Genomic DNA, 24,373 nt, shown 5'->3' on the forward strand with positions numbered 1-24,373 from the left:
TCAAACAACGACGTTATTAAAAGTTTAAAAGTCGAAAAATCGAACTTTTGCTTATAACTCTCGTAGAATTATGGAGATACCCTATTAAACATCGAATTTGTCTCGCTCTGTACAGATAATAGTGCTATACGGAAAAACATTAATCTAAATTTACTTCTCTGGCAGTACAATCTTCCCTACATAGTACTATTTTAAAAGCAGCAGTTTGCTTTCTTTATTCGACGATTTTACTACCCTCTGCCACGGGGTTTTATTTGTATTGTTTTGTGTTTGTTGTGTCTCTTCTTGTGTAGATTTTCTTCAATGCACAAAAAGAAAAGATCTATAGACTCTATTATTTATTATTTTCTTAGCATTCAGTTGCAAATAATATAAAGAAATTATATTTACGGTTATAAATAGGGTGTAAGAAAATTCTTAATAAATCCGATTAATATTTCTTACTAGATTAGTCGTAGTATGGAATTTTTGGCCATAGTCATGAGAAGAAGAGTATGAAGTAAAATTTATAATTAATAGTATACTTTACTCAACAATGTCTTTACTTGATTCAATAATGCCTATAAGCCTGCCTTAAGTATTGAGTTAATGAAATTGAGGGCAAAAGTATAAAAGACACTTTCCACTGAAAATTGTCCAAAGAATACACTCTTAAGTTATGCCCATCGAGTCGTAGGACACCCTGTATGTATAAGGTTTCTGTTATATATACAAAAACGGACGGTATCGGTTTGTATGATTACCGTTGCATAGATAAAGAAATTTATCCATAAAGGTGTAATGTGTTAAAGTTGCCCATTTTTCGATTGAAAAAAAAACCATTTTCGATTAAGTTAAAAATCTGAAAAAATTTAACTGGTTTTCTTATTTATAATCAACATATTTATACCGTGGAAAACCATGGTTGGCTTCGTGATTGGCTTCCTTCTGATGAGTCTTCCAAACAACTACTCTACTCTACGTTTGTTTTCGCAAAGGCTGCGTTTTCATATGAGCATGGTGATGTCATGTTTGAACTATGAGAATTTATCGGACACTATGGCCCATTGATAACATTAATAATCATTAAATAATTCAGCAAAAGTGAACCATGTACGATCGTGGTATTAGGGTAAATAAAATCTTCAAACACTACGAAACCTTTCTCTATATATACTTATCTCACACAGAATTAAAACATTTCTTTTTAATATCTCTTAAATATATTTTCATTTCAACAATTTTATTTTTCATTGTATTTTCTGTGGACAAAGAACAACGTATAAATAATAACTATTTTAATGTCTTTATTCGTCAGTTAAAAATTATAGAAAATAATTGTCTATTTTCTCTTTTTAAAGTGAACATTTTATTATAAATGATAGTTAATAAATAATTTTCTAGCCGTTGGATGTATCCTGTTTTTATTTCCGTCATCTTACTTAATTGACTTTGAATGATGCATAGAAAAAAAAAATTCTAGAAAGATTTTGTTTCTAAGAAAGATTTAAATTTTCACTGGTGACGATTTTATTATAATGTCATTTTCTTTCCTTAAAGACAGGGTGTCCGAACAATTCTGGCCAAGAGTTTAAACGCAAAATAATTATTTTCTTTCAAATATTTTTTAGGCAACAAATTTTATTTTTCCATAATTTTTTGAAACATTATATTACATAAAAGTCGGAAACGGGCTACATGAAAATAAAAAACGATCTTATTCCATTTTAAAAGAGACCAAAAACCTTTTTCGAAACAAAAGGCATAAGTAACAATAAATTTCCCTTAGAAAATTGATTCTGCACCAAATATTATATAAACTTTTGAAATAGCCTTGAACCTCGATCGGGTAAGGAACTCAGCTTTTAGAGTCGTTGGTTTTAGAAAAACCTTTCGTAGTGTATTTATATTATTAAAAAAACCCCAAACTTTGAAGAACGAGAGGAAAGACGATAATATTTAAGAAAAAAATTAAAAATGAAATTTTCTGAATTGAAATTTTTTTTAATCAGAATCAATAAATATACTGTTTAAAAGAATTTTAAAAATGGCAACTCTAATTAAAGAAACAATATCTGTTTAACAATCTGCAATATTGGATTTTATATTTTGAATTTTGAAACACCAACTATCTAAGTCTGTAGATTTTAATCTAGGCATATTGTTAAGCATTTTTTTAACAAAAAAAGTCGATTCGCCGAATCGGTTGCCGATCGGCAATAAAATCGTTACATTTAAATTTAATTTTGCTTTTCTTTATTTTTTAGTTGCTGAATACGTTAGCACATGATTTGGATTTAATGTTAAGTAATCTATGTGATGCATCGCCGCCAGGTTTTTCCAGAGAACATTCCAGTTTTACAAGGTAAGTTAAATCATCAAGCTACTATATTTACGAATTGTCTGGGCTGGGAAATGACAAAATTTTTATAATTTGAGTAAAAGTTAATCGTTTATGTAATCTGAAATTTGATTAGAAATCAATTTTTTGTTAATGCATCAGATCAAACATTACATCTACAAAATATTTGTTAAAATTAAAAAAAAAAAGATAGATTGTAGTAAAATTTTATACCTAAAATTGCGTTCTCCTAACCCTTTTAAACTCATGCATATTGATTTTAAAATTATACGGTGCCCACGGTCTATTAACTTTTTGCTGTTATTTTGAATTTTCAAATCAGCATTTTTTGATCCACATATATTCCCAAATATTAAAAAAAATTATCAGTTCGTCTCTCGGCGACAAATTCGTCCAAAAATTATGTAATTTCGGCACAGAGTAAATATCATAAATTTAGAATTCCAACCTCACAATTCGAAATGGGTAAACTAGAGTAATAATTCAAATATTTAATTTCCGGTCTTAAATTATGTTACGAAATATATGTATTATTAATATCATTAGAGACGGTTTGGTTAGAATGTAGATGGAGATTTATATATAAACACAAAAACCTACTAAATTTCTGTCTTAACCACAATGATGTCGAAAAGTTTACATTGGGTTGGTGGGTTGTTTGTTTATAATATAATATATAACTAACATAAACCCATGCAATTTAATATCATTTACATATATAGGAATATACTTCGCTGCATAATAATATTCTGGTTTTGTAATGTATGTACAGGGTGGACCGTTTTAATGGCGTGAAAAAGCGTGAAAAAATCTTGTAGAGTATCTAAAATATAGAAACAAGTACTTTTCAAAGAAAAAGTGTTGAGATTAAAGGCATACTGCCATAAAAGGCATAAATTAGAAAGTTAAATAAGGAAAACATTGAAACATATGTTCGTAAATCAAATAGATTCAGTGACGGATTAACCATGAATAGGTGGAGAAAAAGACAAATTTGAAGGAAAAAGACAAATTTGAAGGAGAAGGGAGCCGAAAGGGGCCAGGAAATGGTCTAGAGATCGTGGAATGAGTTGATCCGGCACTGAAAAGGTTATGCAAAAATTTATTGAATAGATATAACTACAGGCGCGGATCCAGCCCTCAAAAAGGTGATGGGCACGGCCACCCGAAATGCAACCTACAAAGGAGATGTTGCCGGAAAAGTTGCTAGTATTTGTAAGAACATTTTTATATTAGGGTTCAAATCTTGGTCTCATGGTTCAATGAAATGAGCTATCGATTCTGGAAGGGTGGAATTGTTTTCACATTCTTTTTTCCATTTGACCATCCAGAGTTGGTATTCATTTATAATAGTTGATTCACTATCATTAATAGATCGCCGGTACATCTGAACCACTTTCACGGCCTGGATATCGATATACAAGTTCTAGACACCAACATTTGTTTCGGGTAGTCAAACTCCCAACTGAAATTGGTCGAGTACCTCCGTAGACAATCTTTGCCCCAAATCATTCATAACGTAATCTAATAAGGGTATGTAAATTGATTTCCGAAAGTACTCTTCTACCGACTTTTTGAATCTACATGCTTCGAACCTAATTTTTAAACAAAAAACTTCCCCAAAAATTATCAATTGCCTAACTATTCGAATTGATTTACTGTTTTTATTTTATTTTAATTTCATTAAATCATAAGTCTATTTAGGTGATGGGCATGTCCACCATACCCATATGGGTGGATTCGCTACTGTCTAACTAGTAATATGAAGGATCTAACATTGATTATGAACATTTTTTATTAGAAATTTTTTCTGTATTTTACCTATTTTATACAATTTTTTCACTTATCTATTAAAATGGCCTCCGTCTATCAAAATCTTTGAAATGAAATTCATAGAAACAAAAGATAACTTCTATATTCTCGTATAATCGAATTTTGTGTTTTGTAGATTCGTACAATTTTGAACTTTTAACAATGTTTCCGTAGGTCTTTGAATACTGAATTATTCCTCGAAGTTCCATAACTTTGTAGAACCTAAAACCTCTTTGCTCGTTTGAGTATACAATTTGGACTTTCAAATATTGTTCTCCTTGAGTCTTTAGGCTTGAGCTTACATACATATAAAGACTGAAGATTAGAATGCTTGCTTTGAAAGCTTTTCTATAAGAACCTCTTTCCGTTTTTCTTTTTTCACTCTATATTTTCTTTCATTCGCTATGTGTTTTTGTATATTTTTCATAATTGTGAATAGAAAATTTTTTTATTCTGGGGGTCAATGAACATTCCTATTTATATTTGAAATTTATTGATTTGATTTCAAATAATGAGTTCAGGTTTTTATGTTTTGTCATCATAATGTACATAAAATAATTTATTACCTACCTACTAAAAAAATTTTTTTTTGTTGTGTTCAATACGATTTGTAAGCGTATTACTACAGTAGAATCTCGATAACTTAAACCTCGGTAACATAAAAACCTCTGTTACTTCAAAAAATACTATGTTCCCTTCCCATCAGAGCCCAAAACCTCTATAACTTAAAATACGCAACCTCTGTAACTTAAATAAATAATCTCTGTATAGGCCCTCAGTAACTACATAGAAACATGTACATACCTCTATATCCCACCAAAAACATAAATGTGAAAAAAGGCGTAGATGTCACAGAATCCCAATAAACTCAATTACGTCAGCCCAAAAAAGTTGTGAAATCCCGTAGAGAAAAAAATTCTTCGAAAAAAATTTATAAAAATGACATAAATTTATTGAGTAACTTTTCCGTAAAGACGCATTAAAGTATTACATTAGCAACTTTTCGGTGACGTCATACCTACACGCACCTGTATAGGAGAACAAAAGAAAATCGTTAACCCCCTACTACCTCCCTCCTCCCCTCTAATGTTATGACGTTATAATTTTTTCACAACTTTTTTTAAACATCAAAATTTAAATTTAAACAATCGAAAGTATTCTTCAGATAAAAGTCAAGCACCTACTTAACAAAGGCCTAATTTTTTTTTACTAAAGTACGAAAATTATTGGTTTAAATTTCTTGTGTAGGTTTCTCCTTAGTACGTATTTATTTTATATTTTACTTCGCAAGTTTTCGGAATAGAAAAACGAATCCAAAAATAAAAACTTGCGAAGTAAAATATAAAATAAATACGTACTAAGGAGAAACCTACACAAGAAATTTAAACCAATAATTTTCGTACTTTAGTAAAAAAAAATTAGGCCTTTGTTAAGTAGGTGCTTGACTTTTATCTGAAGAATACTTTCGATTGTTTAAATTTAAATTTTGATGTTTAAAAAAAGTTGTGAAAAAATTATAACGTCATAACATTAGAGGGGAGGAGGGAGGTAGTAGGGGGTTAACGATTTTCTTTTGTTCTCCTATACAGGTGCGTGTAGGTATGACGTCACCGAAAAGTTGCTAATGTAATACTTTAATGCGTCTTTACGGAAAAGTTACTCAATAAATTTATGTCATTTTTATAAATTTTTTTCGAAGAATTTTTTTCTCTACGGGATTTCACAACTTTTTTGGGCTGACGTAATTGAGTTTATTGGGATTCTGTGACATCTACGCCTTTTTTCACATTTATGTTTTTGGTGGGATATCACTTCTTTTTGCAAGGCAATAGTATTTAGTTTGAAAGTGTTTGTAACAATTTAAACTCAACATTATGAATACATTGAATTACTGTTGAATACTGAGCCTCGTACGTCAAGAGAGATGGCGGACAAGATGTCATCAAAATTGTGTTACTTATAAATATTGTAATGAAAATTTCATTTTCATATTACTGATATTGATTATTTTATAATACATTCTATATAATTTAGGTCTAATTTGCGTCGCGTCCTCATGGGTAAACAGTCATGTTTTCGAAAAAATGTTTCATGCAAAAGTTGGTTATTTTATCATAAGGAATATTTTTTACATTAAAATTTTTGTTCTATCTATAATGGTTTACAAGATGGGTCCCACAGACCCATGACTCAATTGACGTATATTGCTCATTTACGAACCAGACCTCACTTTTTACGTCCTGAGTACTCTATAAAAATTTCATCTTAATATTTCTTTTCGTTTTTGTGTTATCGTGTTGGCAGACAGACAGACAGATATTATGTAACTGCAAATATTTAGGCCTTATTTATGGGTAATACGCACAGCTTGATTTCATAAAATAGTTCTGCACATGGATTGATCCTGAATATTACAACGGCTCATACAGGGGCCTTATATTTTGTAAGTGCGCATATTTGGGTCTTATATATTGGTATTGCGCACACTTTGATCCCATATAATTGTTCTGCGCATGGGATAATCTGGAATACAACAACTGCGCACACATTGACCTTAAATTTTGTAAGTGTGCATATTTGGGTCTTATATATTGGAAGTACGTACAGATTAATCACAAATTATAGTTCGGCCCATGCATTTATCCTAAATCTTACAACTACGCATACGCTGAATTTATATTTTGTTACTGCGCGTATTTAGGCCTAATACATTGCTAGTGCACGCATGTGGATTACATGAAATATTACTGCGCATGGGTTGATTCTAAATATTACAACTGCGCAAACAGGGACCTTATATTTTGTAAATGGGCATATTTGGTCCTTAAATATTGAAAATGCGCATAAATTAATCTCAAATTATAGTTCTGCGCATGCATTTTACCTGAATCTTAGAACTGCGCATTAGCTTCATTAATATTTTGCTACTGCGCATATGTTGGCCTTATATATTGCTAGTGCGCACATGTGGATTACATGTAATAGTACTGCGCATGGGTTGATCCTGAATATTACAACTGCGCATACAGGGACTTTATATTTTGTTAGTGCGCATATTTGAGTATTATATCCGGCAAGTGCGCACAGATTAATCAATAATTATAGTTGTGCGTATGCATTTATCCTGAATCTTACAACTACGCATACGCTGAATTTATATTTTGTTACTGCGCGTATATAGGCCTTATATATTGCTAGTACACGCATGTGGATTACATGATGTAGTACTGCGCATGGGTTGATTCTAAATATTACAACTGCGCAAACGGGAACCCTATATTTTGTAAATGGGTATATTTGGTCCCTAAATATTGAAAATGCGCATAAATTAATCACAAATGATAGTTCTGCGCATGCATTTTACCTGAATCTTAGAACTGCGCATTAGCTTGGTTAATATTTTGCTACTGCGCATATGTAGGCCTTATATATTGCATGTGCGCACATGTGGATTACATGTAATAATACTGCGCATGGGTTGATCCTGAATATTACAACTGCACATACAGGGACTTTATATTTTGTTAGTGCGCATATTTGGGTATTATATCCGGGAAGTGCCCACAGATTAATCAATAATTATAGTTGTGCGCATGCATTTATCCTGAATCTTGCAACTGCGCATACGCTAAATTTATATTTTGTTACTGCGCACATGTAGGCCTTAAAAATTGCTTGTGCGCACACGAGGATTACATGTAATAGTACTGCGCATAGGTTGACCCTCAATTCAAGCAAGTCTCTGTCGAATGTCCAAAATCGCATCTTTCTATAATTTAGAAGTCCCTTAGAATCGGTATAGCTGAATCATTTATAGATAAATCAATTATAGTGGAAGTGATGGAAAAATAATAACGCCACTAACCTTACCATGTTTTGTTATCAAATCTAAACGTGTATACAAAATTTCAACTCAATCGGTTGAAGATATCTGCTTTAAAATTGAGTAATAACATCCCCCCCCCCCCATTTAACAAAATATGGCGGAAGCGAAGAGAAAATTTGATCAAGTCAACCATAAAAATTCAATGTCATTCAAAGTCAGCGTGCTTACAAAATTTCAACGTAATCGATTGAGGGTGTCGGCTTCAAAATTGGGTTGCAAGATTATTTATTGTTGAACATAACAATACCATTGTTTTAAAGAAAATAAAATTCGTTGTCATAGCAACCGTTAGTAGTGAACACTACAAGACATACAAGCAAAATGGCTTAAAACTTCTTGTGAAATTATATTTATACTTTTTTTAAATTTAAGGACAAAAATAGTTGGATTTTGCATTAACGAAAAAAACAGGACTGGTTATTTACTTTCTCGAGGGAAAATGATTGTTTTTTCGAAAAAATGTTTCAAACAAAAGTTGTTTATTTTTATGTAAGGAACATTTTTTACATGTAAACTTTTGTTCTATCTCTTACCGTTTTTCCGAAAATTGCAATTTAATTTTTTACTTTATTTGCTTTTCACGGGAAAACAATTACCTTTACAACAAAATTTTTCATACAGAATTATTTAATTTTATGCAAGGAACATTTTTTGCATTTAAACTTTTGTTCTATCTCTTACAGTTTTCGCTATAAAAGCAAATTAAAATTTTCCTAATTAATGTAACATAATAATTTTAATATGTTTTCTACATGGTACTTTGAATTTCATAGGGTCTTAGTAATAAGATATATTTTATTTAATTTTTATAATATTTTAAGTTGGAAATATTGAAATACACAATTAATTTTTGAATATTTATTTAATATTTATTCAAATTTAATCAATATTTAATTAAAATTATATAAATAACAAATTTTTAAGCGTATTTAAGTTTTACCATACAAATTGTATAGGAAAAAAAACTAGCCTTCTGATTGGTTCATATTTTACCATGTATTTTTAAATAGGGAAAAAATGCACCTTTAATTAGCGAAATTTCCCATTTCCCGTTAAAAATTTTGATATTTGGTATTTTTTCTGGGGTATGATTTTTCTCTAATTTATTTTAATGAAAACCGCATCTTTCTACCATTTCTCAGTTTTGCTGTGAATTTATGTCAGTGAGTAACAAAATTTCGGGGCGTGGCCGTTTTTTGACGCGTTATTGCTCGGAAACGATGAGAGCCGTGAACGTGAGCTTTGATTTACGGCGTCCCAGGGTATATATCTACTTAAGTTGAAAAGCGCAACATTATAGCTCAAGTAGTTTCTGAGATATAAGGGTGTGAAAAAGGGCTATTTGACGTCCTGTATATATAGTCACAGCAAAAGCATACACATTTCACATATACAGCATACATTCATTATACACTTTCAATTTTCGATTTTCCATTTTTTATAAATTAATCTACGATTCGCACTGCTGTGCTATATGATTAACTAGGGTACATAGAAACATGTACATACCTCTATATTAACCTTTACCTAACATAGACCCTTGATAACTTAAAACCTCTATAACTTAAAATATTTTGTGTTTCCCTTGGACTTTAACTTATCGAGATTCTACTGTATTAGGCTATACAAAAAAAAAAAGGATATCAGTTATTGAATTATAATGTTAGCTATTCATTGTGTGCATTGTAGGTGGAGGGAACAACTGAATCGATCCTAGCGCTTCTCTTTTATGAAATTTGCAATAAATTACACGTTTTATTTAAAATATAACTATTTTTCAATTATTTACATGTAATTCGTATAGTAATTAAACTTGCTTCATTAGAAATTGTGAAAATAAGAGATGAAATTGGATAAATAATATTTTTTTTAAACACACAGTGTAATTATTAGTTTAATAGGGTATTCCACTATTTTGAAAAAGTACTTCAAAATGTTGATTTTGCTAATAAAAAGCCACCAAAAATTTATTTTGGAAAAATACACACGCTTTCTTGCCAAAAACTTAAATTAAATTTTAAACCTTTTTTAAACTGTCAAAAACGCGGGCATCCAATTTGATGACGTAATATGGGTATCACTATACCAAATAACACAAATAAATTTGACAGATATATTCATAGACATCTGATTATAATAAACATAAATACTTATTATCTATGTATATATTATACCCAGCTGTCTACCCTGAACTAACTGATGGTCTATGACTCATGCCGCTATGACATCACAGCAGGGCTTATCCACGTTTTGGGTCACGTGATATGCAGTTTAGAAATTACGATTTTTAATTTAAATATTTTAAAAGAAGTATGTGCTTTTATGACTCGAAATCAGAATATTTGGGTATATTTATACCATGGATATGAAATGTACATAGTATATTAAGTTTATTATACCATGTATATAAAATATACATAGTATATTAACTTTAGTCCCAAGTTTGTAACGCTTAAAAATACTGATGATACGAAAAAAATTTTGGTATAGGTGTTCATAGAATCACAAATTTCATGATTTATTTTTGACTAACGATAATACCCTATTAGCAGTTTAATTAATTATTCAGCAAAACGAATTATAGTAAAACGGTAATTTATACCAAAAACATTTCGATTTTTGAAAAAAAATTACCTATTATCAGTTTCAAAAAAATTTTATTTCAATGTATTTTCGTAAAACATACAGAAGTTAATCGACGCAAACGAATTTTTAAAATTATAAGCAAATAAATTGAAATAATTGCTAAAATGAAATATATGGAGTACCTGTATTTGTGTCTAGTAAAACATCAATTAACACCCAAGTTTTTTTTTATAGGCTTTTGTATGTTAAAATTTACTGCGCCACGAACATAGCTCAAAAAACGTTTGTAATCCGTGAATTATTATTTGATTGACTTATATTTAGTTAAATACATATTTTAATAATAATTTCTTGGCGTATTTCAATATTATTTACGAAAAAGATATGAAATGAACTATATTATGAGAAATAAATACACATTTTTTATGATTTTGGTATATTTTATGCACAATTCCTGCAATAAAAATAATATAGGAGCCTAACACTTATTAACTCGGATTAAAATCTATTGTATTGAAATATTATTCAATAATCATATGATGCAACAATGTTTTCTATTTAAATATGAATAGATGAACAAACTAGCTGACTGTTGACGTAATCATAGTCTTTTATCCGATTCATATAAATATACAGATGTAACAATCAGCATATATGACTATACTAACTGACTGTTGTATCTGTTAGTAGTCGGTAAAATAAATGTATATTTTTGCTTTGTAGGCAATTTGTATTACATATGTGTATGTATATAATATTGACTTGCATATATTGTACAGATAGAAGATAGTTTGTAATGGTAGCAAGATATAAATTGAAAATGCAGTAGTGTGGAAGTTTTACAATGAATATTAAATATTTTCCATTTCTAGATATTCGAATATTAACAATGTTGTACGTCTGTGAAAGGGATGACCAAAACTATTTAGAAAAATAAAAATAATAACACAATTTTTATTTTTTTGGTTATAACATGAATGAGAAAAATATTAAGTCTAACGACATGGTTTTATGATCTTGGATCTAGAACTTTTCAATATAATAAAATTTTCTGACTCCTTATTTGTAGCTTATTAAAAAAGCACCCACTTTAGTCATCGAAAAGTCATCAAAATGGTAATGCATTAGAATGATTTTTTTACCGTTTTCAATTTATTGGCAGGAAAAGCTTAAATAACAATTTTCAATTGTGAACGACGAATGTCACCTTTCAATCTTATACCCCAGAGCTATCATTTTACCTCTCACAAGTGATAATTTCAAGAAATATTAAAAATAATTTCAAAATATTATACACATTTCGTTTTTTAATTTTTGCGAATTCCCTGATTTTGAAAAAATAACAGCACCATCAATGTCAAAGTTTTTTGGCTCTTATGTTTTTCACCAAACCTTTGTGCTCTTGTTTCGTGGCACTCTATACAATTATATAAAGGCTCTAAATAAAATTAAAACTTTTTCTGAAATATGCAGAAAAGATACCCACTTTTAGTATAGAAAGGATAGAGACTATTATTGTAGTTTGTGCTGTATAAAGATCTTAGCATAATTGAAACTAATAAATAAAATAGTTTCTCTTTGTACCCAAAATACGACGATGAATTATCGTGTTGTAAATATTTTCAATAAAAATATTTACCATATAAATCTGCTCCATATACTTTTATTTATATTGTGTATGGATATTATTAAACAGGAACGGACTTTTAGTTTTCTTCTTTCAATGTGAAGACGATGACTAAACGAGGTTTTTGAGTTTTTGAACATTGGAAGTTAATATTGTACAATCCCTCATTTAAAGATAAGGTGAAAAAAATCACATTTTTAAAACGTCTTATGTTGATTTTGAGGATTTTTCAAAACGATGGTTTTGGAACTATGTTCCTTATCGTACGATATTTGTTTGCTGGTTGGGAGTTAAAACCAAAAAAACTGCAACAAACACCAACAACTGACATCTAGGTTACCCAAGAAACTAAAACTTTTTCAATCGATTCAGGTTGCTATGAATTTTGAGAAAGTGCAAAAATTATTTTATAACTGTCAATTTGTATTTTTTAAAATTTTATGTTTTATCATTAAAAAAAATTTAATTGTGGAAGCTATTAGAAGTTAAAGAAAACAGAGATAATTTAAAATAAGTATAATGCAATTTTTATGGTATGTTATAATAAATATCCTAATAAAACCAAACGTAATGAACTCACATATTGGGTTAACTACTAAATCAGAAGTATGTCTTTTTTGAACTAATACTACAAATATTTCATACAGCAAAAACTAAAGTAGCTGCTAAATTAAATTCTTTAAAGAATCAAACAAGTATTTGACTTCTAAATGTAAAATGAATACCTTAAATTTTCAAAAAAATATCTTATAAATAAAAAAGTAAGCGCTACATTTATAATGTTCCAAGTAGGAAAGGAATATAGTTTCTACCAGGTGTCCCACGATACCTCTCGAGCTTCTTTTTTAATATTCAAAATTCGGTTTTTTTTTATATTCGATGAAAAGAGACATCTCAGAAGATAGACTTTATTAAAGGATGGCTTAGTACTTTTGAGATGTATTGTATATTGCATTAAGAAAATAATGAACTTTGCTAAAGGCTGGAAATGTTTCAAAGCAAATTTTTTAGAGAAGTCAATATATTTTTATTTATAAATAGGGCAACACAATGTAGCACTCCCTCGGAGTGCTGAAGAGTCCTCTGACCTGACCAATCTTGCCAAGCCACTTTGTTCAAATTTCTCAACTTCTTTTAGACTAAAAATAAAACTTATAACCTTTGAAAATGTTCAGTCACCCTACCTCAAAACATTTTTGGACAGTCGGGTCACTTTATGAAATATTGATAAGTGATTTGACCAGAAATGAAATCATACACGTGAACCCATAGCTATGGTTCTAGAGACCAACTCTGGTAATATCAATTTTCGAAATGAGCTTTCTTACACGATAATAACGATAAGTAAATATATAAACATACAAATATTCTTCTTTATAAAATATTTATTATTTTTATTATTTATTATTGTATAAATAAATATAAAAAACACTTTTTAAAAAACACAAATATAATAAACGAATTTCATTTTATACAGAATAGAAAATATTCATTTTGTTTTGTGAGTGTTTTATATGTTATATGCAATTCTATTATATAAATGTATTGAAAGTTGCATATATACCTAATAAAATATATATTTTCTAGTCAGATTGAATTCTATTTTTTGTTTCACTTTGCTTTCAATTGGTTGGTAATATTTGTGAGGTAAAGAAGAAAGAAAGGTAATTTACAGGATTGACTACTCTCAGTCAGTTTGTTGTGTATATTTTATATGGTGAAAGTAGTTAGAAAAGTATTGTAAAGTATATAGTAAACAGTATTTCTATGTAGAAAATTCTATCAGTTTCTATGAAAATTGAAGTAACGGTAATAATATATAATAGAACATAGAATATATTACGAAATATGTAAGTGTTCTTCCGCATTCCACATTAATTATTTTTTTCCGGGCTATTGCTGTTAATTACCTAAGTTAAATTATAACCGAAATGAATATTGACTATTTGGGTATAATAGTGATAAAAAAGTTGTCTAATACCAGGTATAACTAGCCAAAACAATTCAAAATCTTGCTGAAGTAGAAAAAAATTCTTCTCCTTCGACCTTCAATCCCTTGGAACAGGAATCTCATATTAATTTAAACATTTAAAAATAATTTATTTCCCGATTTTTTTTAAAATAGTGATAAATATGAAGTTTGAAAAAAGATTAAATTAAAAAAAGTTTATGGTAGTAGGTACATCTTTTTCGATTCCCCGATAGGGTGAAAGTTATAAGAGAGATTATTGAATGCGAAATATTGTGTTGTAAATGATTATCTGGTGTTCTGGGATAAATCACTTTTCTATTTAGTAGAGTCGAGCCCTTGCAGTAGAATATCAATGATCTATGATGATAACGCTGGGTCCGTGATTCTCACTTGCAATATAAGATTTATAGTATTTTTAGTTTTATAATTATTTTTTCAGTTCGGGACCTCTGAAAGAAATCTTCGGTACAATAGATGAGTAACGATAAATTAAAATATAATATTACAATTTATTATACTCAATGTAATCGCAATACATGTATGTCTCAATATAATCGCAATACATGTATGACATATCTACGGGAATTATAACGCGATAGTTAACTCGACAGGCACATTTATTTGCGTTACCGTGAAACATTTGGTACAAAACACTGCTATATATATTTGCTCCTTCTTCGAAGTCAGTGTTTGGTGTTTCAGTGTGTGAATATTGGCTTCAGGCTAGAATAGTATACATATATATATACAATTGAACAAAACATGAAGGGGTAATATTGTGTATACTGTAAGTGTAATGTTACAGTACACTGGCAAATCCTTGTTACAATACCATATTTTAAAGACGAGAAGTTGGTATTAAATAAGCAGCGTTTCAAAAAATTTTTAGAAAATGTATTTGTTGTAAAGTGGCTCCTTTAATCAATATATTTGTTTTCGTGACTTATTGTACTGGGAAAAAAGAACATTGTTTAAGAATGAATTTTTGTTGACTTTTGTTGAAATTCCATTTAAAAAGTACAATTAAAAAACATACAACAGGTTTACATTTCGCTAAATATCGCTACCTTCTTTCTTTTGCTGCTTGCAGATTCATAAGGGGAATTCATTTTTCATATACAACTAATCACGATATTTTTCCTTCTAATTGCTGTTACAGTTCGACAGTAAAATCGTACATTTGTGTCGATTTCATGAAAATGATACCTATTTTATCAATACTTTTTATTGCTCTATGTAGGGCTATTAGTCGCAGAAACAAAACGCTAAAAACGGTCCGGTCAAAGTTCGAAAAATTTGAACAGCAAGTCGGATTTGGATGCGGTTTTCGGCATTTGATTCGTTAGAGCGTCAGAAAATTTTGTGACCTAAATTGATTTATAAGAATCAAAAATATGCAATTTGCTTAAATAATATGTATTTTATAATTGCATTTTAAATTAACCGTAAATATACTAAATTCACAATTCGGTTAATAGTGATGAAAAAGATTCCAAACTTGTGACTCGAGGGTTTTAGTGTTCGCTGAATATGAATATTGCGTCAAAATTGGAGGTATCTGGTGCCCAGGGTAAACGGAATCCCTATCCTCTCCTGAAGTTTCAGAGAATTCTCTATATAATCGGTCCAAAGTCGTTACACTTGAGTTTTTGAGTTCGGTGAACACGAATATCGCGACCTAATTATGCAACGGTACCCGGTACCCGGGGTACGCAGAGTACAGCGGAGATCAATTCGTGCTCAGCGACCCCAACACGCCGACTAACCAGTTTGGAATCATTTTCATCACTATTAACAGAATTGTGAATCAATTTTCTGATGCTCTAACGAATCGAATGGCGAAATGTGCATTCAAATTCAGGGACTTACTGTTCTAATTTTCCCAACTTCAATGCGTTGTTTCTGCGACTAAATTATGCAGAGCGTGGCTGATAGACTGCCTCTTCCTGCATTGAAATAAAATGATAAACTAATCATTTTGACAATGACTTTCTTCTGTATTAGTGCTAAATTCTAAATAACAGATTTAGTGAGCTCACACTTGATATCATACATTGTTTTAAAACTACTGTTTTTTTCAGTAATATAGACATTTTAAAATAGGGTTATAATGTGAAAGGGGTTTTGAACATTAAGAGCTGTAAGAGAGAGATGGTTTTTATTTATTTTATGGTGTTACCTAGAGAGATGAGAAGAGCTACCAACTGTTTGCTGCCCTGCCAAATAGTGGATTGAAAACTGTTGATGCATATACGGTCGTCAAGAGTGAAAGTGCACTAAAAGCCTACAGCAATAATAAGTTTTGTACATGATTGTATTGTGTGTAGCCGTTAGCGTTTGAACTTATAGTGACTATGTAATGCTTTTAAAGGATTTCTCGTATTAGTTCATAATAATGGTAGATAATTCGCCTGTAATTAATATTATAACTCTTTATAATTAAACAGATATTGAGGTGTTTTAAGTCTGTGTGAGATCAATCTTTGATTTATTGAAATACTTAGAGTGAAATTTTTTTAATCATTTGTAAGAACGTAATTGAACTGTAATAAAATATGCTTAAAAAATAAATAAAATTTTTTTTTAAGGATGTACGACCACCAATGCAATAAAAAGCTTGATTTTTTTATATAAAGTTGGACTAAGTCTAGTCAATTCTGAAAATTTGAGGAGGGGGGGGGTTGCTCGATTATTTAAATTTATAAATGACTTCAAAGGTAGGCATACTTAACATTGATTTTATGGTAAAACGGTCAAAACCTTAACAAATTATTGAAAACAAAATACCCGTTGTGCCCAACTAATTAAGGATGTGAAGCAGAAATTTAAAAAAAAATATATTTTCAATTTTGATGAAAAGTAAGAATACAATTTTTCGATATCTGGAGTAATTTTCTAAATATCTAAATATCTAAAATTGAAAATTTTGTTTAATTATTCAGCGTTCGATATTTCGAAAACCAAGGCAGATGTCAATTTTGTTCTTATTTATCGTCTATATTCAAGTAACATAATTCATTATCAAAGTTGAAAATAAGTTATAAATAATTTCAACCCTAAACCTAAAACTGCCTTGGTGTTCGCACTACCTCAAATAAAAGAAAAAAAAGATGCACAATGATTTTAATTGTAACGTAAAATTTAATGTTTTAAATCGTGGATTGCTTCCTAGATTCATTCTTGTAAATGAGTATTTAAAATTAAAATTATTTCGCATGTCACATGTTGAAAAAGCTTGTTTTCTTTATTGTGGGAAAGCAAATAGCTTGCATTCATCCTTCCCTTTCAAAGTAATGTATTTACTCTAACTTAACAATTACTCTTTTTCCTCTGAAGATTAAAAAAAGATCCTCTAGATGGCAGGGTATATTTGTACCCCCCCCCCTAGTGTTGCCATCTAGCGTGTGTTGCTATCATATTATCATTAAATCCGGACATACAATAATTAATAATTCCAGGCCTTTTTCCTCTGGGGGGGGGGGTACAAATATATCCTGCCATCTAGAGGATCTTTTTTAATCTTCAGAGGAAAAAGGCTAATTAAATTCAATTTATTATTTCTTTTTAAACAGTACAAATATTATACAGAGCATGTCGTAAAAAAGGAATAGAGCAAAAGAAAGGAAGAGGAAGTATGGATGGCTTATAGTACAGTTAAAGATGTTAAGAATAAAGGAAAATGAAAGAAACCGCTTGCATTTTGTTAAAACCTTATGTAATGTGTTTCTTAGGGGTCAAATATCATTAGTAACGCAGGAGTTTGCAGTGGTGCAAATGTTTTAATTCGTTAATAAACAATAAATTGTTAATTCAATGGAACGGTTAATGTTATAGTTGACTTACAAAATTAATAAATAGCAACTTGAATTACGTATACGTTAAACATGTATATTAGTTTTCGATTATTTGACAAACAATCATGTAACATTTATGTCATTTAAGTTGCCTAATTACAATTTTTTTAAGTGAACTTTAACTTATTAACTAATAGAAAATTTTACTCATGCGTTATTAATGATATTTGACATCTAAGAAACAAATTCTATGAGGTTTCAGCAAAATGCGAGCTTTTTCTTTCATTTTCCTTTATTAGCCAATTTTTGTAACATCTTTTACTGTACTATTAGTTATTTAACAATAATTAATTAACAACGTAGTTTTCAGAATAATTTATTAATTGGAGTTTTAAAATTACATCTAATATTTTTTAAATATAATGTTCCATATCCCCTACATAATATCGTTTATTTACATCTAGGGACATTGTGATATTGGTACACAATTTTTCTGGTCATTAAGAACAGTACCTTCTTTACAGGCGCATCCAACTATACATTGCTCTGTACAAATAACATCCTGGTCGTAATTGGAACATGTTTCTGGACATGCTGTTCCACAATCATTCCATACTTGATTTGCTCCCGAACACGTTTTCTGTCCTGTTGAAGTATAATGTAATAAAAATACAGTATTTTCTTAATTATTTGTATCACTTAAGGATGTACGAGCGCCTAGGCAATTTTGGATAAAGGGTTTGATTTTTTTAAATATGAAGTTGGAATAAGTCTAAATCAATTCTGAAAATTTTAGGGGGGGGGGTAGTGTTGCCCGATTATTTTAATAAATAAATGATTTCTAAAGTGGGCATATTTATGAGAAAACGGTAGATGGATGATATGTTTTCATTGATTTCTTCAAAACTAATCGGTGGAAATTAATAAAAAACTATTTAAAGTTAAGTTGAAACCTTTAAATTATTGAAAAAACAAACCGTTGTGACCGACTAATTAAGAGAAATCAAAAAAAAAACTATTAGAAAAAGTTACTTAGAATATTCTTATACCCATATATTTATGACGAAATTAGCATTTATAATTTTTTCATTATTTTGGTTCATACTCATAACTATTACAAGTTTATTGAAATATTTGAATACATAATACTATTAAATTATCAATTTGTCCAGTTTTTACATGCCATAGGACTCTAGTTAAATTTTATAACTAGTGGACAAATTGATAATTTAATAGTATTATGTATTCGAATATTTCAATAAACTTGTAATAATTATGAGTGTGGATGGACCAAGATAATGAAAAAATTATAATTGCTAATTTTTTCATAAAATTGGTATAAAAAAGTATTCTTAGTAACTTTTTCTAATAGTTTTTTTTCGATATCTCTCACCATCTCTGACGCTAGACAAAATATTAAGAATCGGCCCTGTTTGTCAGCCTAATATTATAGGCGGAGTTTAAAGTTCTGATTTCGGTTAAGCATTTAAAAAAATGTAACGCATCACCTTGTATGATAAATTCATTGTGCAAAATTTAAAATCGATATTCCAATAAATACCGGAAATATGAGAGATCTTTAACTTTAACGCGACACACTGCAGAACAAAATTTAAAATCTAATGTCAATCACTTACCATTAGAATTAACAACACAATTTATAATAACGATTGTAAATAATAAAATTAATTTAGTATTCATTGTTAAAATTTATGAAAATTACAAAAAATATTGAATGAAAATATATAACCTGATACCTAAGTAATAATTATTATAGTAACAATTTTTGTAATACACGCTATTTATATACTAAAATAATTCTTGTTTCTTTGTTACCAACGACAATGACGTAGGCAGAGAACCAAGGTTGGTCAAAGGGCAATGCTAATACTATACATTCATTGTCCACCTTAGATAAATCGAAATTTCCCAAGACCCTGAGGGACATGTTTACCTGTGGTCATGACCAAACAATAAATCATTAAATCAGCAATTAAATAAGGTCATTCCCCAATCTTATTAAACAAATATATTTCTCGAATACTATTCATAACAGCTGTTTCATTCAAGATATTTTAATATTTTTACTGATTTCCCATCAATCATAAAGTTCAGAATGACTTCAAAAAAACGTATTTTTTTCTGACTTCATTGGTACCCATGTCGTCAGAAATATGAACGTATTATAACGTTCAAACACAAAAAAAAAGTGTTTGAAAATATTTAAGACTCACGTTTCAAATTTTGAGGGTGGAGATTTTATGGAAAAACGAATACCGTTTGTTATAATTTTCTTTACAGGAAAGTATTTGTCATGCTTTTAACTGCTGAATATAAATTTCCAAATTAATCTTAAGAAAATTAGCCATGTTACATAATAAAGAATACCTTTAAAAAGACTTTAATATAGGATTTATCTGTTAAAAACGCAACAGCTCAAATGTAAAAATTTAATACCGTAAACGGTAGGTATTACAAAATTTTACCTGCTTATAAAGAGCATTCATGAGAGCATATACACGATTTAAAGATGATGCTAAGAAAACGTGATTTTTTGGGAATCAGACGTTCTTAAGCAGTATTATTTTGCTGACTTCGGTAAAAATGATTATGCTTTCACTCCTAATAGTGACCAAAATGATTTTGGATAATATTATGTCAGTTTAAAATATGTTAATTTGGGTGCCCACAAAAAGAAATTGGGATAAAAAAATATTATTAAATATTAAAAATTAATAAATATGTATTATTAAATATTAATTATTTTAATATTAAATATTAAAATAGCCAATTTAATGAATTATATGAGGCTATTTATGCGTTGTAAAATTGCCCTAAATCTTAAAGTAGGTTGTAATGAATATCAGTGCAGAATGTCCTTGTGGTACTCCTTAGCATTGATTTAATCACCATTATAAACACCATACTGTAAAAAATATATATATAAACAAAACAAAAAAAAAAAAAATATATATATATATCTGAATATAAATGTATTTTATTGTAAAAATAAGATTTTCAGTCATATTTCTCCCGAAAATATAGACTTAAGCACTGTGTCGAAGATCAATGTGGATGGGTGATGGTGGTTTTATTTCAGCAATTTAGAGAGGATAACTAGAGGAAAACCCTTTTTTTGGAGATTTTTTAAACATTATTCATCTCTAAAACCCATACCAATCGAAATAGTGGATTGGAAATTTGTATGTGGGATAGTTGTGAGTTTCTCAGCCTCCTCTCCTCATTTTAATGACCAACAGATTTTCGCCGATTTTATGGCTTTGGGTAACTTCAAATTACTAAGGTCGACCAAATTGAGCAATTAAGCATCCGGTTCCTTTTCTAGCCTTTTTTTTATAAATGCTAGCTGTGCCCCGCCACACTTCGCTGCAGTGGGACATTATGGTTATTAAAAAAAGAGTTCATAACTTTTAAACGGTTGAACTGATTTTCATTTATCTTACAGTTTTTGAATCTACACATGCCGCTTTATTTGGTACCAGACTTGGGTACATTTGAAAATATTCGATCAATCGTCATACCTTCCACCCCTCCCCCCTTCATATTCCTTGTGTCGGGATAACAGTTTTGTAACATTAATAATAAGAACATGTGTGTCCATGACAGGAACGAAAAAATTAAGTAGATATTTTATAAAACCGCAACTATTAGTCTAAAATATTCATTACACGATATTTGATTTTGTAAGAAAGTCTTGTATACTGTATTTGCTTAAGAAATCTGCTAAAAAATTCAAGTTACTATCTTCAGTTTTGCCAGTTCGAACTTTACAACCATTAAAATTTTTCGTACAACGATAAAACTTGTTTTAGATTTTCGATTAATAAACAGACATTCCTAACATACTGCTTGTGAGAATAATAATTAGAATTATCTATAAATATTTTAAACTACAAGAAATTAAAAAAAAACAAGTGAAAACAAACAATTGACTGAGTTAATTGTTGAAATACCATGTATAGACAGTGTTGATGATGCAATCGTTTGTTTTTTGACGTCACGTTAATAAAAAAAGATATCCACTTTTAAATAGCTACACACACACTGATATTCCCATATTAATGCATACTATAAAATTTGCATCTAATAAGCGCCCTCGTGGATAAACAGTGAAGTTTACAAAAAAAAATTTCAAACAAAAGTTGTTTATTTTTTTATAAAGAACATTTTTTACATTTAAACTTTTGTTCTATCTCTAACGGTTTACAAGATGGGTCCTACGGACCCAAGACCCCATTGACCTATGTTGCTCATTTACGAACTTGACCTCAATTTTTAGGTCCTGAGTACGTTATAAAAATTTCATCTTGATATCTCTTTTCGTTTTTGAGTTATCGTGTCCACAGACGGACGGACAGTCGGACGGACGGACAACCGGAAATGGACTAATTAGGTGATTCTATGAACACCTATACTAAAATTTTTTTCGTAGCATGAATATTTTTAGGCGTTACAAACTTTGGACTAAACTTAATATACTATGTATATTTCATATATACATGGTATAAACATAGTAGTTACACGAAATTTAGGCAAACGTTGATCTCTATTATGTCTATAAAATTATTTACATATGGGTTTTCCATATACAAAAAAAATTTGAGCTCAATCGATGCAGAATTTTTTGAGTCCATAACATTTTTATATTGCTATAGATTTCATGTATTCAAAAACATGAAATGGCATAAATCTTCTTTCGATATAAAAAATTAATTAATAAGGAGAAAATGTAACTTTAGTGATGTAGCTCTGCTGCTCATGAATTTTTTATATAACTGAGAATATTATTGTTATTGTTGTATAACTTAGTATGTTGTTGTTGTTGTTTTTTTTTTTTTTTTTGCAAATACCTTATTAATTATGTTAATTACCTGATGTCCTAGAAAAAGTTGATACGATAACACCTTGTATTACACCATGATAATGAAATTTTAATGTATGCTGATGATATAGTGTTATTTCCTGAATCGCCAGCCGGTATGAATCGGGAATTAAATACAATGTCTTAATATTGCGATAAGTGGAGTTTATTAATAAATTTTCAAAAGACCAAAATGCTAATCATATGCAAAGGAAGTAGGATAAGCGAAAAAGAAATTCATTCATTTTTCATTGGAGAAAGGAAAATCGAAATAGTTTATATATAATAAAATTATGAGTAACAACTTGCTATCTTAATAAAGTTTTGCGTAATTTGCTAAAGGTCGAAAAATGGAATTTGCGAACTCTTTCTCATACAAGTGTTTAAAAATACGCAAGGGGATCGATAAGAGTACGTATATTAATCCTCACGTAAATCGTAAATAAATCCAAAACCCCTATGTATTCAATGCGTATCTCATGCCACCAAGTTTTACATCCCGAACACTCGACACTAAGTCATATTTTGGGGAGTATTTTTACGATTTTCTGGGAAGTTGCAATGAAAAAATTGAATGCGCTATCTTACTCCACAGAGTCATTTTATGAAAATACTTTTGCTGTTGGCGTCTAGTAGTGAGTAGCAGAACTATCTATATTTACAAGCTTGATAAACCATCATGTGGAAACAATAATCGTTTTTTTTGAAATACATTACGCTTTCGAATTGTAATACTTTAGAAATGATGAAAATAAATACCAAATTGTACAAAAAACTTCAGACTTACGTAACTTCTCCGTTTTACTGCTTTTTCGATTTTTTTGAAGTACTTTTACAATGTTAGGTGATCTAAGTACAATTTAAGCTTGCTTCAAGTCTCAAACCGTTTGGTCGCTAGGTTCACTGCGTACTCTTAGAACAGCTGAACTTAAACGTAATTTTCCGAATCTTAGAGTTCGTTTACATATGATTACCTTCAGCTCCTTATCTAAATTGGTATACCTAACTTAAAAAGAAAGTTTCTATAATTGTCTTTAATCTTTAGTACATGAATTTAAATTCAAAGATGAAATATTTAAGAAAAATTTTAAGTCGCGAAACATTATTATATAATTTACTAAGTTATTTGGAAACATAACGTGTATAAATAAGTTTAATAGTTTGTGTAAAATTATGAAACTTTTAACGTTTAAAATAGTTTACTGTCTGCATATTATATCTATTTTATAACAAGAAGATTTAACAAATATTAGTTGTTTTATACTAAATTCCACTAAAGAACGTAAGAAAGTAAGAACGTCTTTTGTCTATACAGCGTAGAGTAAAAAATAGTTTCAGTGTATAAATATCAAAGTAACAAGAACTAGCTAGATAATTCTAGCTCTTCAGCATTGATAAATTGTTCAAAGTGATATGTCAGAAGAACTCTATACTGCTCTTAATATATTCTTATATGCGTATTTAAACGATTGG

The 24,373-nt window shown here is 29.5% G+C and overlaps 1 protein-coding gene across 1 annotated transcript; it reads right to left on the bottom strand.

Moving 5' to 3' along the window:
- Positions 1-18,400: 18,400 nt before the first annotated feature.
- Positions 18,401-19,791, bottom strand: LOC123293770 (chymotrypsin-elastase inhibitor ixodidin-like). The gene is made up of 2 exons (XM_044874676.1): positions 19,656-19,791; positions 18,401-18,663 (listed from the first exon to the last, which is right to left on the bottom strand). The coding sequence occupies exons 1-2, from the start codon at positions 19,717-19,719 to the stop codon at positions 18,479-18,481; spliced, it is 249 nt and encodes an 82-aa protein (XP_044730611.1). The 5' UTR covers positions 19,720-19,791; the 3' UTR covers positions 18,401-18,478.
- Between the last annotated feature and the right edge of the window lie 4,582 nt (positions 19,792-24,373).

This window comes from Chrysoperla carnea, chromosome 2, assembly GCF_905475395.1.
Source record: "Chrysoperla carnea chromosome 2, inChrCarn1.1, whole genome shotgun sequence".
NCBI lineage: Eukaryota > Metazoa > Arthropoda > Insecta > Neuroptera > Chrysopidae > Chrysoperla > Chrysoperla carnea.